At 34.5% G+C, this 17,307-nt stretch overlaps 1 protein-coding gene across 1 annotated transcript; it reads right to left on the bottom strand.

The window, feature by feature from the left end:
- Positions 1 to 4,516: 4,516 nt before the first annotated feature.
- Positions 4,517 to 6,302, bottom strand: LOC145958937 (uncharacterized). The gene is made up of 2 exons (XM_083076678.1): positions 5,099 to 6,302; positions 4,517 to 4,808 (listed from the first exon to the last, which is right to left on the bottom strand). The coding sequence occupies exon 1, from the start codon at positions 6,196 to 6,198 to the stop codon at positions 5,611 to 5,613; it is 588 nt and encodes a 195-aa protein (XP_082932804.1). The 5' UTR covers positions 6,199 to 6,302; the 3' UTR covers positions 4,517 to 4,808; positions 5,099 to 5,610.
- Positions 6,303 to 17,307: the final 11,005 nt, after the last annotated feature.

A 17,307-nucleotide genomic window follows, 5' to 3' on the forward strand; every position in this document is an offset into this window, starting at 1 on the left:
CTATCTCATATTATAATAAATAATCGCACATAAAATATTAAAATTTTTTAATATAATTAAATTGAAAGTAGGTATTAAATTAAAAATGAAAACGGGGACGGGTACGGGGTGGGTAAATACTTACCCGTACCCGATTTAAAGTATTGGGTTTTACCCGTACCCATACTCGTACCCGGTCAAACCGGGTATTCCCCGTCAAAGTTGGAATGGGTTCGGGTATTACCCGCGGGTACAGGTATATTTGCCATCCCTACCTATATCCGTGCGGGTATCCATTAAGTGGGTATCCATGAATTTCTTGAATACCCACGAATATCCATGGATATTTATAAATTTTTTAAGAAATTAAAAAAATTATATTACAAATAATTTTAAGTTTATATTTAATATCATTGAAATATTAAAAATAAAAATTCAATGTTAATTTTGAATTTGTATTTAACGTTAATTTTGTTGAAATAATAATAAAAATGAAAGATAATCAATATCTTAAAATACATCAGTCTCACAAGTAAGTTAATGTTTCATCACAAAGTTACAATAATTCAATCTCATAAGTCGAAACGAAAGTAAACAACTTAAAATACATAAATCTTATTGTTCCAATCAAAGTTAGAAAATTAATCAAATTACATCCAACACAATTCTATAACATGTTTAACACATATTGGTAACTTCATCAACCTCACTTTTGTAAGAAAATAAGATGAGAGAGTGTAATTTTAGGGTTATGTGGTACAAGGATAATTAGGATATTTAGGAAATATTATTAAACGGGTACCCGCGGGTATGGATATTATCATACCCGCCCTCGCCCCATTTATAAACGGGTAAAAAATTATTCGTCCTCATTATCCGCAGGTACCCAATTAGTTTATCCATTTATTATCCGTAGCGGATTTTATCCGCAAATACCCGCGGGTGCGGGTATTTTTGTCATCCCTAAATGCATACACATGCATGAAAGTATGTATAAGGTAAACAACAGTACGAGACTTGATTCGAAACAAAAAAATTGAAAGAAAAAGGTAGATGGGGTGGATTCAAAAGGATTACCAATTTAGGTGAATTAAAAAATGGTTTTAAATGGTTAATTTCAGTCGGGTTTGATTTGAATTTTTGGACTCATTAGTACTTGAACCCAACCGTGCAAACAAAATAAAAGTCAAAGTAATTATTATTCAGGTCAAAAGTTGAGCTTATTTTGGTTCATCTTTAATCTTTATTGTTAATTCACAAAAAATTCTATTTGAAGGTGTAGTTTGTAACTTCCTTTTTGGTATCATGTACTAAAAAAAAGTTATTATAATATTTAAATTATTTGAAACTCGAATAATTTTATTCATTTTATGTCTAAAGGAACTGAAAAATATTTGAATAGTTGAATGTATAAAAAAGGATATAAGAATTGAAAAGAAAGAGATAACAATTGAATAAAAGTTTTACTTGAGCCAATTAAATGATTCAAAGTCTAATAGCTCTACCATAAAAAATCATCGTTAAAATCGAGACCCACTTAAATTGATAAGTTATTTGATTGGATTTAGATGTAAATAATGCGACCTATGTGTTATATTGATTTGGACTATATCAATTAAAAGCAACCATATCCAACAATGGATCATCTCTAACTGTGTCGGTGTTTATCTACAACATATATAACGACCATAATTTGATTTGATATATATATATATATATATATATATATATATATATATATATATATATATTATTTTATCCTTATAACAACTTTCAAACTATGTTGTTTCACTATCTCTTTTTTTTCAATTTTTTTCCTATTTTTTTTTAATTTCTAACTAATCAATAATTACTTTTTTTTAAATAATAGAGATACGTATTACCTGTCACTCACTAGTGTTAATAATAATAATAATAATAATAATAATAATAATAATAATATAAAATAGTAACTAGGTCTTCCTCTTAATTAGATGCCCAAACTACTCTCCAGGAAGAGAGATGTTATTAATATATTAATATCTCTCCTTTTGCTATTCGAATCGCTTCCTTTTTTTCTCTGACAAAAATATTTTTTACGAAAATTAGGTTTCATAACATTTTTTTATATATACATTATGCAAAATTATTTTTCTGTAAAATTCGAGGAAAAATAAGGAATGTAAAGTAGGTGGAGAGGTATTTCTTTTACAGGAGAAAGAGAGGTATTTCGAAGAAATTTAAAACATAGAGAATGTTAAGGGCAAAAACGGAAGTTTAGATAGCATGGGCCTTACAGAGAATTTGGTTTTGGGTCAGCCTTAACAAGAGAAATTCTTTTGACACCCCCCCCCCCTCTTTTCTCCTTCGCACTCTCACTTTTTATTTTAATATTTTAGAAATTAGTTTCTAAAATTATACTATAATTCTATAAACTAATTTTCAGAATGCAAAACTAAAAAATATATACAAAAGATGTGGTCCAAATAGAATTTACCAATGCATGTTACAAACAAAATGTGATACCAAGCTTCGTATGATACTTCCAACCATTTGTAAAGCACCTTGCATCATCTTTATACAAACCCTGTAAAGGAGGAGTCCATTTATGTACTCACAAATCCTTTGTTGAACCTCAAATTGACGATTAGCCTTTCAGAAATCATTCATAAAGACATGCCACCAAACTAAGGGGTAAAGGTTTATGCTGAAAAAACAATTCAACTCTACCCTTCCAAATGTCCATAACTTCATCACTTGTTAGATGTAAAAAACCAAATGGGTAGGCAAACCAAGAAAGATGAGAGTGGGACAAAGGGCATCTAATTAGCAAATGCTCTAGTTTCTGCTTCTGTCCCACATATAAAGGGACACTCATGACAAATTTATCTCCCTTCCTACCCTGATTTACTCTAGTGGGAAAATGTCATGGGATAATAACATCCACAAGAACTTCCTTACTTCCATAGCGACCAAACTCTTCCATAATTTGTTTCACTACCACTTCTATTTATCTCAAATAAAGATTTGGGACTTGGTTTCCTCTTCAAGCATGACAATATTATAAACAGATTTTCTGTCGAGTGCATAAATTAATTAACAAAATTGTTTAAGAGTAATTAGTGGTTTCGAGTTTTTTAATTTTAAGTATGTGTAATTGTGTCAAATATTTAAAATGAAAACTTATTATTATAACAATTTATATAATATTTTCAAGAAGATATTTGTGTGTGTGTGAAGTTTCACACCCTATGTCTAATGTTACATCAAGAAGAAATTATTAGGTGTCTAAAATTATAACCTCGACTAATCTTTACATGACAGGTATTAAAAGTTTTTAATTTACGAGAAAGAATTAACAATAATAAAATTCATATAATGTAATATCAAGTTATTGATTGGTGTGAAAGTCAGTTTGATAGTTATTTCACTCTATTAACATGATAATTATATATAAAGATCAGTGAGAATCATGAGAATTTCAAACTGCCTTATAATTTTTCCTTGTTAAAGAAGAAAATTTGGTGAAATGTTTTAATTTGGTCCGCCCCGTAGTCGGAGGACAAAATTTAAATGAATAACAACATATCTTTTCAATTTAGTTTTTTTAATAAAATTTCTCATCAGATATTGATAAGAATAAAATAAAATATATGCATTGCTGTCATAGCCTGGGAGGAGGGCTCTTGTTCATGATACTGATCTTGGCCCTCCCTGAATTCAGTTGTGGGCACATCATTTGTTGTGGAGTTATTTTCATCAATCTCCACAACGTGTTTGTCATTATTTGTTGTACCAAGTCCAGGCAATGCTTCTTCGACAATGCCAACATCAACAGAGGGCAATTCCACCTCCAAATTTCCACGATGGGCGAGAGAGGCAAACGGGAATTCATGTTCTACAAACTTGACATCTCTCGAAATCCAAAAGACTTCTCTTTCCAAATCAAACAATTTCCATTCCTTCTGTCCAGCCGAATATCCAACAAACACACTCTTGCGACTTCTACTTGCAAATTTGTCACCCTTCCTATCTTGGTTATGTGCATAACACAAGCATCCAAACACCCGCAGATGTTCATAAGTGGGTGGCTTCCCATTCAATATTTCATATGGAGTTTTTCCTTGGAGAACTGTTGAGGGTGTACGATTGATCAAGTAACCCGCGGTCAAAATGCATTCTCCCCAGAATCTAAGCGGAAGTTGTCCCTGAAACCGTAGAGCACGTGCTACATTTAGGATGTGTCGATGTTTTCGTTCGACTCTCCCATTTTGCTGAGGTGTTCCAGTGCATGAGGTTTGATGGAGTATCCCATGTTGCTGAAAATATCGTTGGAGACACATAAACTCAGTTCCATTATCACTTCGTATCGCTTTGACTTGTTTCTCGTATTGTCGTTCTATCAAGGCGATGAAATTCATTAAGGTTTGTGACACATCTTTCTTATTATTCAACAGGTATATCCACACAGCTCGAGAACAATCATCAACCAAAGTTAAAAAATAAGATGCACCGCAAGAAGAAGGAGTTTTATATGGACCCCATAAATCACAATGTATTAAATCGAAAATGTTGGATGCTTGAAAATTACTTAAAGGGAATTTATTCCTACTTTTCTTTGATCTCTCACACACTTCACACGTTTGATTTGTGTTCTTATTTCTATACGCGTTGCTCACATTCGGAATTTTCTCAACAATCTGATAGGCGGGATGTCCCATTCGCTTGTGCCAAATCTCGAGTTGATCTTCTGCGTTGATTTGATAAGCCTTCATGCCACTCACACCACGATACCAATAGAGGCCATCTTTCCGTTCACCCGCTCCAATCAGCGTCCTTGAAGTGTGGTCCTGCATTGCACAAAATCTATCAGTAAAATGCACTGTACATTTTGCTTCATCTGTCAATTGTGACACTAAAATCAAATTGCAATTCAACTTCGGGACATATAGGACATTTTCGAGTTTCAGTCCTCCATCAAGGAAAACTGATCCTTCTTTGTTTGCCAGCACCAATTCACCGTTTGGCAATCCCACGGGGCACCCGTCTAAGGCTCGGCTCTCCCACAAGTTTTCTAGAGTTCCTGGCATATGGTTAGAGGTGCCACTGTCAACAATCCACAATTCACATGTTTTCTTACCAGTCATCTTTTCAGTTTCATTTGCCTTGTGAGAATTCAACATGGCTGCCAAGATCTGCCACTACTCATTACTCAGTCCTGCTACTTCCGGTTTTCTGGTTTCTGACCTTGAGTCATTGCTACTTGCACCAGTATGTGCCACATTGACACGAGTTGCTCCTCCTTTCCCTCGGAAGGACCTTGTCCTTGGTTGATTTCTTCCAATACTTTTGTTTTCATTTCGTGGCCTCTCTCCCCACCAATCTGGATAACCAATGACCTCGAAGCAACTGCCCTTGTCATGTCCTGTCCTTCCACAATGCGCGCACTCAACTGATTTTTCTTTTGCTTCATTACGCAACTTGTTATTAGTCTCCGCTCGCACAGCCAGTCCCACAATCGTTCCTCGCTCTTCTTTAGACCTGGTGATTGTTCTCACCCTTTCTTCTTGCACCATGGTGGCATATACCCGATTCAATGAGGGCAATGGATCTGTTGCCAAAACATTTGATCGTGCTGTTCCATAGTTCTCGTCATCCAGCCCCATCAAGAACTGATGAATTTTTTTCTTCTTCTCCCCGTTTCTCAAGCTTGGTTGCAATATTACACTTGCATCCCCCACATTTACATTGTGGGATTTGCTCGTAATTTGCTAGTTCGTCCCACATCGTTTTCAGCTTCCCATAATAGGCAACCATAGTCATTCCTTGTTGTTTAGATTCTGCCAATTCTGACTTTAGCTGCTGGATTCTTGGTCCGTTCACGATCGAGAATCGTTCCTTGATGTCATCCCACAGGTCTTTTGCGTTTTCCATGTAGGCAACAGTGGAACGCAAACTGGGTTCTATGGTGTTTAGTATCCAAGACACAAGCATCGATTGAATTGTCCACCAATCTTCCATCTCGGATGTGTCTTTTTCAGGTTCCTCGTGAGTTCCATCAATGAAACCCCATTTTTTTCGAGCCCGCAAAGAGATCTTCACCGCCCTGGCCCATTCCTCATAGTTTTCTCCTTTTAATTGTACTTGTGTAATCACGTTTCCGGGATTATCACTAGCACTCAAATCGTAGGGCGATGACATTTTCTTCACTGCCATGGTTTCAATCTTCTCTTCTGCCATTTCAGCAGTCCAATTGCGTTCTCGGGTTGTTGGATATCAAAGCTAGGTTAGGCTCTGATACCATGCCAAAATGTATTCGAAACTGCTACTGTATCACGATATGCTAATATATACATGAAACATGAAGAAATCCGAAGCTAGAATTACGCCAACTAATATGGCTGGTATCCTAATTTTGTCCACTGATAGATATCAAATTGATATGCATTGTTGTCATGTTAAGATAAATATGGAAATTACAATCATGGCATGATACGGTAGTTGCAATCATATATTTTATTTTATTCTTATCAGATATTTAAACATCTTTTAAAAAAATCTACCATTCTTATCAGATATTTAAACATCTTTTAAAAAAATCTACCGACTCTGACCGTAAGCTTGTAAGCAACGACAAACCTTAAAACATGGATTAGCTGGAGCTGGAGCCACCGGTTCTCAGATATTTGTCTTCTTTTTTCTTAGTACGTTTTGTTTTTTTTTTACTATTTCCAATCATCCATCTGGAGCCTCTAAAATTAATATTATTTGCCCCACAATGCTCCTCCGCATAATAGGTTGGGGCCCCACTTTGACCGTAAGAAGATATCTAGGCAAGTATGGGATTCACAATATATATATATATATATATATATATATATATGGGGAATGCTAATGTACTCCCACTTATTTTTTAGTGAGAATATGTTAGCAACCTACACCAATTTTTTAAGACAAAAAAATCACTCACTTCTTTTAATTTGGTTAATTCGTACAAAGGATATTATAGTAATTTAATTTAATTTTAAATAAAAATAAAATATTTTCTCTCTTTTATTAATTTTATTTTCCAAATCATTTCTCTCTCTTATTAAATTTCTTCTCTAACTCATTTCTCTTTCTTATTAAATTCTTTCTCTAACTTATTTATCTCTCTCCTATTAAATTCTTTCTTTAACTCATTTCTCTCTCATCTCTCATGATGTCTCCCCCTCTCTCTGAACAAGTAAAAATTAATTAATAGAAAAAATAAATAATTTGAAGAATGAAATTAATAAGAGAGAGAAAATATTTTATTTTCATTTAAAATTAAATTAAATTACTATAATATCCTTTGTACGAATTAACAAAATTAAAAGAAGTGAGTGGTTTTTTTGTCCTAAAAAATTGGTGTAGGTTGCTAACATACTCCCACTAAAAAATAGGTGGGAGTACATTAGCATTCCCACATATATATATATATATATATATATATATATATATAAATAATAATAATAATAATAATAATAATAAATAATAATAATTAAACTTAATGTATGACTAAAAACCTATTTTGGTCCCTTATAATAATTGTTTGTTTCAATTTAGTCTCACTTTTATTTTTTGTCTCAATTTGGTCCCTAATAAATTAATTGGTTGTAATGTCGGACTTCCGTCCAAATTATTTAAATGGAGTTAGAGCAACTCCAATGGGAGTTGCTTGTCCTATGAAGCAACTCAAACCTCGGTTTCTTATCATTGAAGAACTCTGACGTGGCAACATGAGTTGCTTGAATAAGAGAGAAAGTTGTTTCCTCAAGCAACCGTTCCTTACCAGATTTCAAGTAGATCTTATTGAACCTATTTGGAAACGTTTTGAAAATAATAATGATGAAAATTAATTTTGTATAATATTTATGTATTTACTATTATTTTATTTTAATTTTTAATATCTACTTATTATGTATTTTTTTCTCATAATTTATTTTCTTTCATTGTAGTGCAATTATCCTTTTTAATAAAAATTTAAATTTGATTCATAAATGATTAGAAAAAAAATTATAAAAGTTAAATTTATTAAAGTTTCTTATCATTGGACTAAATTTGTGTTTAAGTTGCTTAATGTTGATATGGCACACTAAGATCATTTTTTTCATTTTTCAATGCATGAAGCAACTCAAATGAGTTGCTTCCATTGGAGATGCCCTTAACTGTTGACCATGTGAATACCACGTAGATGCATAGGTGGATGTCAAATTTCATTAATGCATCTGGAACCAAAATAGCCTGTTCTAAAACCAGAACGACCCATTTTAGTTGCATTCTTGGGGTGTTAATTTTTTACCTGAAACGATCCGTTTTGATTGTACTCTTAGCTTAATACCGGATGATGTTTGAGGTATTAGTAGGGTGTTCAATAAATTCAATAGTTCTAATAAAATTAATTAAATTGATTTAAATTTTGTTCACCGTATCAAATTTTCTTTGCCGTATTAGTAGGGTGTTCAGTAAATTCGATATTTCAGATAATGGATTTGTAAACTAAAAACCAAACCAAACACTAATAAATCATATTTTTAAAACGTTTTATGTTTAAATTATTATTAATTAGTAATTAAAAATTAATTAGTAATTAAAAGTTATAAAAATATAAAACAAAAGTTAAACTACTTTTAAGAACTATCTTAATTTTAAATGTTGGATTAGTTGAATTTTATAGTTTGAACAATTTAGTTTATGTTGGTCTTATTTTGGACGATTTGAAATATTTTGGATAATTTAATTTATGGTAAATAATTTAGTTTTTGTTCAATATTTAGTGTCTCGGACTATTTATTTATGAATATTGGTTTATGTTTCTTTTTTTTTTCAGAAGAATGTTGGTTAATGTTGTTTATAATTTTTCTTACATTATTCTTTTATTTACAGTCAAATATGTTATTTACAATATTTTACTAACGGGAAGGAGTATTTGTCTCTTCTTCACTTAAACAAAAAAGTCAACTGCTTAATGCAGGAAAGGAAGCCTTAGTCGAATGACATTTTCTACATTCATCATTAACGACCTTGAACAGCAAAAGAATTGTTAACCTAGAATGATTTGTGAAAACCTCATAAATAATTCAATTAAGTGAAAGTCAACAAGTCACAGTTGACAACGAAATACTATAATTGAATGGTGGATGATTGTTAAAAGTCTGTTTCTATTTAATTAAGAGCGACCTCGAGCATTATTCTTAATAAAATTAAAATAAAATACAACAAACAGGTAAATAAATTTAACTTCTCTAACAATTGAAAAATTAATTTTATTTTATACACTTCAACTTTTTTTTTTAATCAGTTCTATCATTTAAAATTTTCAGAGTTGATTTTAAATTTAGAAAGAAAAGTAATTCATTTTATCTCTTAAATTTTTTTTCATTTTCTTCTCACTTAAACACATTAAGAAATTTAAGTAAACTAGCCTCAATATAGCATGCACGTGCTTCTTCAAAGGTGAAGTGTTTAGTTTGCAAGTAATGAAAGTGGAAGAAAATTCACACGACCAATTCTAACAAAGGGACTTTGACTACAGCAGTATTTAAATTCCTTTTTATCCTTATAATCTCATGATATTTTCTTTATAATTTCTATAACAATAAACAACATAGACTCAAAGAAAAAAAAATATTTTTTGGAAAAATTAAACGTTTTTAATTATAAAAATAAAATAAAAATAAAAATCATAAAATCATAGAACCAAAGGAATATTTAAATAATCATTTTATTTGTGAGTCCATTAAGGGTATTTATAAACCAAGCATGCATCTAACAACAATTTGATAATTTGAATGATACAGAACTAAATTTTCTTAAATAAGCTCTAAAATTTGAATTTTGTATATGAAAAAATATATAATTAAAAAATATTTTACTAAAAATAATAAGTCAAATTTAGAATTTTTTACTCAAAATATTACTATTTTAATTTTTTTTTTACCAAAATAGCAACTACAAATTTATTTCTCCAACTAACACTATTTACTGTTTACGTTCAGAACGGACCGTTCTGATTTCAGAACAGACTGTTCCAGTTTAAAAAATAACACATGACGAATGGATCAGAACGGGTCGTTCCGGATTCAAAATTAGTACATAAAAAGTGGAACCAGAACGGGCCGTTCTAGCCTATAAATAATTTTTTTTCTTTTCGATTTTCACGTATCAAATACCAAAACTCAGAAACTAACATCAAATAATTAAATTTATTGAATATTAAAATTATAAATATAACTAAATAAAATTATTAAAATTTAATACAATAATAAAGATCAATGGTGGCGAAAACTGATTATGTTGTTCTCTAATGCGAGCAACATAATCAGTTTTCGCCAACATAATCAGTTTTCCAAAGGGTCGGCCAAAGTCCAACTGTTGAGACTACTCGAAAATCAAGGAAATCGAAAGACGTACTTATGAAGCTAATCGAAAGATGGAGGAGGATGAACACCTATCTAGAACGTATTAGGAGTTTTATGTATTCGTGCTAGAAATATAGTCGAAAAGTTTGAAGCATACATAAAACTTCTCGAAAAATATTGAGATCAACTCCTGCCAATAACAGCTGATTCGAGATCGAAGACAATTATTTCGAGTTGAACAATGTTCGAGATTTGGTGAAGTTGTGTAGGTGCTTATGATCATACAAAGACAGTTAGCGTCCAAGTCGAGAAGTTAGTATACGCGAAGAGCGGTTATGGGAAGTTACACTTTAAAAGCCACATAATGAGCATAGTGGGCAACGGTTATCTCATAGTGGCCTACGTGCACGAGCGTCTGAGTGAGTTAACTGTCATTGATTCACTCTATAAATTCAAGAAGCCTGCATTGTCACAAAGGTCAGAAAAACTCATACTGTCAGAACTAAATTCTCAAGCACTCTCTGCCCGCACATATGGCTTTCATGCACATAATCGTTTTTTGGTATGACTAATTCTTGGCCATTTTTACCTTGCTTTTTAGGAGTAGAATTAGTGTAGCTCTTTTAATTTATCTCTTGTAATCCATGAAGTTATATCATTTTGGCATTGTAATTCTGGAACAGTATGCAAGTTGAGCCATGATTTGTATTGCAAATATTTTAATTATCCATTCTATTCATCTTAGCATTTATATGTCTGGAAATTATTGCTTGTTAATTGTTGAAGAATCATTAGAAACAAGTAATTACTAAAATTGTCCACTTCATTTCCTGTTCTTAAATCAAAAGCCTAAATTGAAACCATTTACATGCTAGTTCGAATATAAAGAGTCCACGAACGAATTTCACCGTAAACAAATTGGCACTCCCGGTGGGACCCATTTAAGTCAAACATAATTGGACTAGTTTTAGGTATGCGTGTTTCATGAGACTTAGGAGTGGAAGAACTATGTCTACATCTAATAATCGAAGGGAAACAAATAATGATAACCATGTTGACATAGAACACGAAAATCCTCACCCTGATAATGCAACTAATGGGACAAGGGGGGCAACAGTATCGTCCCATGTCATCGTCGAAAATGTTCCTAGGCTTGAACATGGGGCTAGGCAAACTAATATGACTTAGGAATTAACTAATGTCACTCGAGAGTACCCCTGGGGCATGCCACAGAATTGGCGCAATACCCAACCTGTACATGTCAAAATGCCCATACCTTTTTTAGGAACCAACCCACAAGTACACGTATCCCCACAAGGATACAACCCTGGGCCAAATGGTTTGGGTTTTGTTATGCAAGACCCATATCAACATGTAGGAACAAGTCAGGAGGGATCTCTGATTCGACAAGGCAGTTATGTACCTACGTGTATTAGTAACCAAGCCATGATGGCTCTTCGACAACAAATGGACCATAGTAATCATGACATGGTTAATTTGTTGTCAACTCAAATGCATAATATTATGACTCCTCTGTATGAATTGATAAATAAAATAGGAGATAAATTAGGTGATGGGACACCTTCGAGAGCCATGAGCGCGAATCTGAATGAGATGGAAAACCCTGGGGGGAATGAGAATTTTCATCAGAACGTAGTTCAACCTAATAGGAATCCACAGGACAACTTAGATCAAATGGTAGAAAGAATACTGAATAGACATGGATTCGACGTAGGTCGAAATGAACGTCCTTACTTTGTGTCAGCCTTCCCAGATTATATAACTCAAGTAGAACTACCCCGAGGAATAAAAGTGCCAAAGTTTTCAAAATTTGCGGGAGAGTTAACTGAGTCAACAGTTGAACACATAGCTAGGTATGGGGTCGAATGTGGGGATTTGGAAAATAATGAGTATTTAAAAATGAAATATTTTCCAAGTTCATTGACTAAACACGCTTTTACATGGTTCACAACCTTGCCCCCGAATTCGATACACACTTGGGTTCAGTTAGAAGGTAGTTTCCATGAACATTTCTTCAGAGAAGAAACGAAAGTGAGTATAGTCGATCTAATGAACATTAAGAGGCAAAACCATGAAACTTTAGATGACTATCTAAATAGATTCAGGCAATTGAAATCTCGATGTTATACTAATATACCTGAACATGAATTAGTTAGGATTGCAGCAATGGAGTTAGATTTCTCGATACGCAAAAAATTAGTGAATGAACAGTTGAGAGACATGGCCCAATTAGCCGAGAAGGTAAGAAGAATTGAGCAAATCAAAATAGAAAAAGAAAGATTAAGAAAACTTGATAAGTTTGTTCGAAAGGAAAAGGTGGCTTACTTAGAAAATTCTGAATTCAGTGAAGATTCTAACTGTGAGGTTTCGAGTGAAGATTTTGAGATCAACTTAGCAGAACTGCGTCCTGGCCCCACGTATCAGTGTCAAATGTTAAAACCAGGAGATATTATAGAAGGAAATTCGACTAAGAAATATAGTTTCGACGTAACTAAAGCAGAAAAGATATTTGATATCTTACTAAAAGATAAACAAATTGTACTCCCAGAAAATCATAAGATCCCATCATTCGAGCAGAGAAAAGGAAAGAAATTTTGCAAATATCATAATATGTATGGTCATTGGACTAACAACTGTGTGCGTTTCAGGGATTTGATCGAAAAGACGATTACTGATGGTCTCCTTGCTTTCGGTGAGAAGGACATGAAAGTTGACACAGACCCATTCGCTGCTCATACTGGATACGTCGAACCAGTTTCGATGTGGATCAACATGGTGGATGTTGCTGTCGAGGATGATGAGAACATCGAACCCATTTCTGATGAAAAGCTCGAGGAATTAATGGAAGATTTCGCTAAGGAACAGGAGCCCATCTACCCTAAAGAGGGAGACAGCTTAGTCGAATTCTTGTCTAAAAAGAAAGAGGTTGATAGGGAAGTAATGTTATGTCCTCGATGCAGCGCTATTTTCGATAGAGCTGCTACTAAAGCCTTTGAAGAATCAGATATGATGAGGAACTATAAAGCTGAAAATATTCGACAAAAACCCAAGCCCCATGCTGGACCAAATGCTGGGTTAACTATGAGGCAGGTTCATATGCCTCAATATAATGCTCCAGTAGGAAAAATGGAGATGTATAATTCATCGAGATTCGGCAATACTTTTGTGCCGAATGTGAACGTGCCTGTGGGAAAATGGACTGCTCCACCAAGGCCAATGATGCGAAGCATGGGTCGAGGAAAACAGGTAATGAATTATGCTGCACATCCAATGCAAGGAATTCCTGGGAAAGCTCCAAATTCGACTACAAGGCCCGGTAGAGTCTCGATTGGAGGTTATGGGCGTGGCTTTCGACAGCCTTTCAACAATCTAACCAAAACCCAGTGGAGGAGACAGTAAAGGATGCGTAAGGCTACCTTTGAAGGCGTCAGGGGAAACCGTTTCTCGATTCCTGTACCTCAGAAAGGGGAATCATCTCGAAAGTTCCTTGAGGATGATGAAGACATGATAATCGATTGTTTCGAGAGTGGTTTTGAGGACTCCCTAAAATACATTTGTGGGATGGTTTCCATTCTGCCCTCCGAGTATGCTGGGGCTATGGAGTCAGTGCATGAACAAGAGGATATCCATAGGGAAGACTTCTTCGACGACCCCAACTATGAATCCAAAATCATATGGGTCAATCAAATCTCGAGGGTTATCCCCAAATTCAATTCTGCTGTGTTCGACTCTCCCACAGAGGAAATGAAAGGACACCTTAAGCCCCTATTGTTGACATTGATGATCGAGGGGCAAGAGGTGAATAAGGTCTTGGTCGATGGAGGTGCAGCTGTGAACATCTTACCCAAGACAATACTGGAGAGGTTTGGGAAATCCTTGGCTAATTTGAAGCCTCACAATATAATGATCTCGAACTATGCAGGAAAATCTTCGCATCCTGAAGGCATGATTCTGCTTGATGTGCAGATTGGGAGTGTAAAGAGGACCACTATGTTTATAGTGACGCCATCCAAGGCGAATTTCAATGTCTTGCTAGGTCGAGAGTGGATTCATGGGGTAGGTGTTATTCCTTCCACGGTGCACCAAAAGATCTTCTTTTGGAACGATGACGAGGGGTTAGAGGTCCTCGAGGCTGACCAGAAAACATATGAAGTTGGTATGTATTTTGCTGATCAACATATGACAGCATTTGCAAAGACCAAACCTTTCGATGCTTACAATTCTGGAGTGATGGATGAAGAAGAAGGGATTAAGAAAACTTTCTGCTGGGACGTGAAAAAAGGGTTTGTGATTCGAGCCGAAAAAGATTCGGCTCCACTTGATGAATGAAGAGTGAAGATCCTTACTCGAGCTTTTTAGCTCGAATATCGGCCTATGTGGCCGATCGAACGGCCAACATGGCCGAGGGAAATGAAGGTGAGGAGGCATGTTTAAAGGAAATTGAAAAAAATAGCACGGTCACTTTGGCCGAAGAAAAACAAAAAAAGAAAGGGAAAATAGATTTCGAGGTCGAAAAAGATAAAAAACAAAGAAGAGAAGAAAAAGAGATAGACTTCGGAATCGAAAAGAATGAAGGAAAAGAAAAAACAGAGAAAAACCGAGAAGACCAAGTTGCCTCGAGACAAACAGAAAAAGAAAAAATAGAGAGACTAGGAGGTCGAAAAAACAAAAGAATGCAAAGAACAAGAGCTAGAACTCAAGTTGGATTGTATCTTGGATGATTCACCACTGGGATTTGAAAGAGCAACCAAAGAAGAGCATAAATTAGAATCTCAGGATCCCCTCGAAGAAATCAACTTGGGAACTGTTGAGAACAAAAGAGTGACTTATGTTAGCAAGCTCTTGCAAAAGGACTTTAAGGAGGAATTAATTCGAGTATTGCATAATTATAAGGATTTCTTTGCATGGGACTATGATGAAATGCCAGGATTAGATCGAGAATTGGTGGAGCATAGGTTACCCATGATTCCAGGAAAGAAACCTGTTAAGCAAAACGCTCGAAGGTTCGCTCTTGAAGTAATCGAGAAAATCAAGGAAGAAATTGAAAGATTATTGAAAGCAAAGTTCATTAGAACTTCGAGGTATGCTGAGTGGATCTCGAATATTGTGTCTGTTATAAAAAAGAATGGGAAACTCAGAGTATGCATTGATTTTCGAGACCTCAACACAGCAACCCCAAAGGATGAGTATCCTATGCCCATTGCTGAAACTATGATAGATGCTACTGCAGGTGCTCTAGGTGTCTATGAATGGGTGATGATGCCGTTTGGATTAAAAAATGCAGGTGCTACTTATCAGAGGGCAATGAATTTAATATTCCATGATTTAATTGCAGGAGAACTTCGAGGGTTTGTCATACACCAGAAAGGAATTGAAGTTAATCGAAATAAGACGAAAGCTATCATGGAGACTAAACCTCCATCGAACAAGAAAGAACTTAAATCTCTCCTAGGAGCAGGAATTTCGATGGAATGAGGAGCACCAGAAAGCGTTTGATGAAATCAAAGTTTACTTGGCTCATCCTCCAGTGCTTGCACCACTCTCTAAAGGGAAGCAACTAAAGTTGTACATTTCAGCTAGCGATTCGACTATTGCGGGCATGCTGGTGCAAGATGATGATAATGGTATCAAAAGAGCCATTTATTATTTAAGTCGAATGTTAGTCGGAGCAGAAATTAGATATACTCCTTTGGAGAAACTATGTTTAAGTATTTTTGTTGCTTGTACAAAGTTGAAGTATTATCTTAGGCCTTGTGATGTTGTAATATTTTGTCGAAGTAATGTGATTAAGTATATGTTGTGTAAACCTGTTTTACATTCTCGAGTTGGTAAATGGGCACTCGCACTAACTGAATATTCGTTAACTTTCGAGCCATTAAAAGCAACTAAAGGTCAAATAATTGCAGATTTTCTCGCTGACCACTCGAAAGAAACAAAGGAAGTCATTTACTTAACCACTAAGCCTTGACAATTATATTTCGAAGGCTCGAAACACGAATTGGGCACTGGAATAGGTCTTTTAATCATCTCCCTCGAAGGGCTCCCTACTAAATTATCATTGAAAACGAACAAGAGATACTCGAACAATGAAACCGAGTATCAGGCACTAATAACGGGACTCGAAATTCTCGAAGAGTTAGGTGCTAGAAATGTATTAATTCGAGGTGATTCGCAATTAGTCATCAAACAATTAACACAGGAGTATAAGTGTTTAAATGAAAAGTTCATTGAATTTAAAACTCGAGTTGTGCAGTTACTTAACACTTTTGATGAAGTTGAGTTACAACATATTCCTCGAAACTCGAATGCCATTGCAAATGAGTTGGCTCAGACAGCCTCAGGTTATAAAGTAAGTAAAAAGTGTCTCGAGTATTTAATTCATACAGAAAATGAATTGATGGAGCATTGAGAGATTATGAGTGTTGGTTCCTCAAGTCAACTAGATTGGAGGAGCAAATTGATCGAATATTTGCAAAATCCCAATATAAAGGTCGAAAGAAAGATCAAACTACAAGCTCTTAATTATGTCTTGTTAAACAATGAATTATATAAAAAGGGTTTCGATGGAATTTTGTTCAAGTGCCTTGGAACTCACGAAAGTTATATAGCTATGGCAGAAACACATGAAGGCATTTGTGGAGCACATCAAGAAGGTGAAAAAATGAAATGGGTTTTGTCGAGAAAAGGTTTGTATTGGCCAACTATGTTTAAGGATTGTATCGAGTTCGCACGAAGCTGCGAAGAGTGTCAAAAACATGGACCAATACAAAAGGTACCTACTAGTGAGTTACATTCAATCATTAAGCCTTGGCCATTTCGAGGTTGGGCAATGGACATTATAGGGCAAATATATCCACCATCTTCGAAAAACCACAAATATATATTGGTGGCCATAGATTACTTTACAAAATGGGTTGAAGCTATTCCTTTAAAAGAAATCGAGCAA

Source organism: Cajanus cajan, chromosome 6 (assembly GCF_000230855.2).
Source record: "Cajanus cajan strain Asha chromosome 6, NIPB_CcT2T_4, whole genome shotgun sequence".
Lineage (NCBI taxonomy): Eukaryota > Viridiplantae > Streptophyta > Magnoliopsida > Fabales > Fabaceae > Cajanus > Cajanus cajan.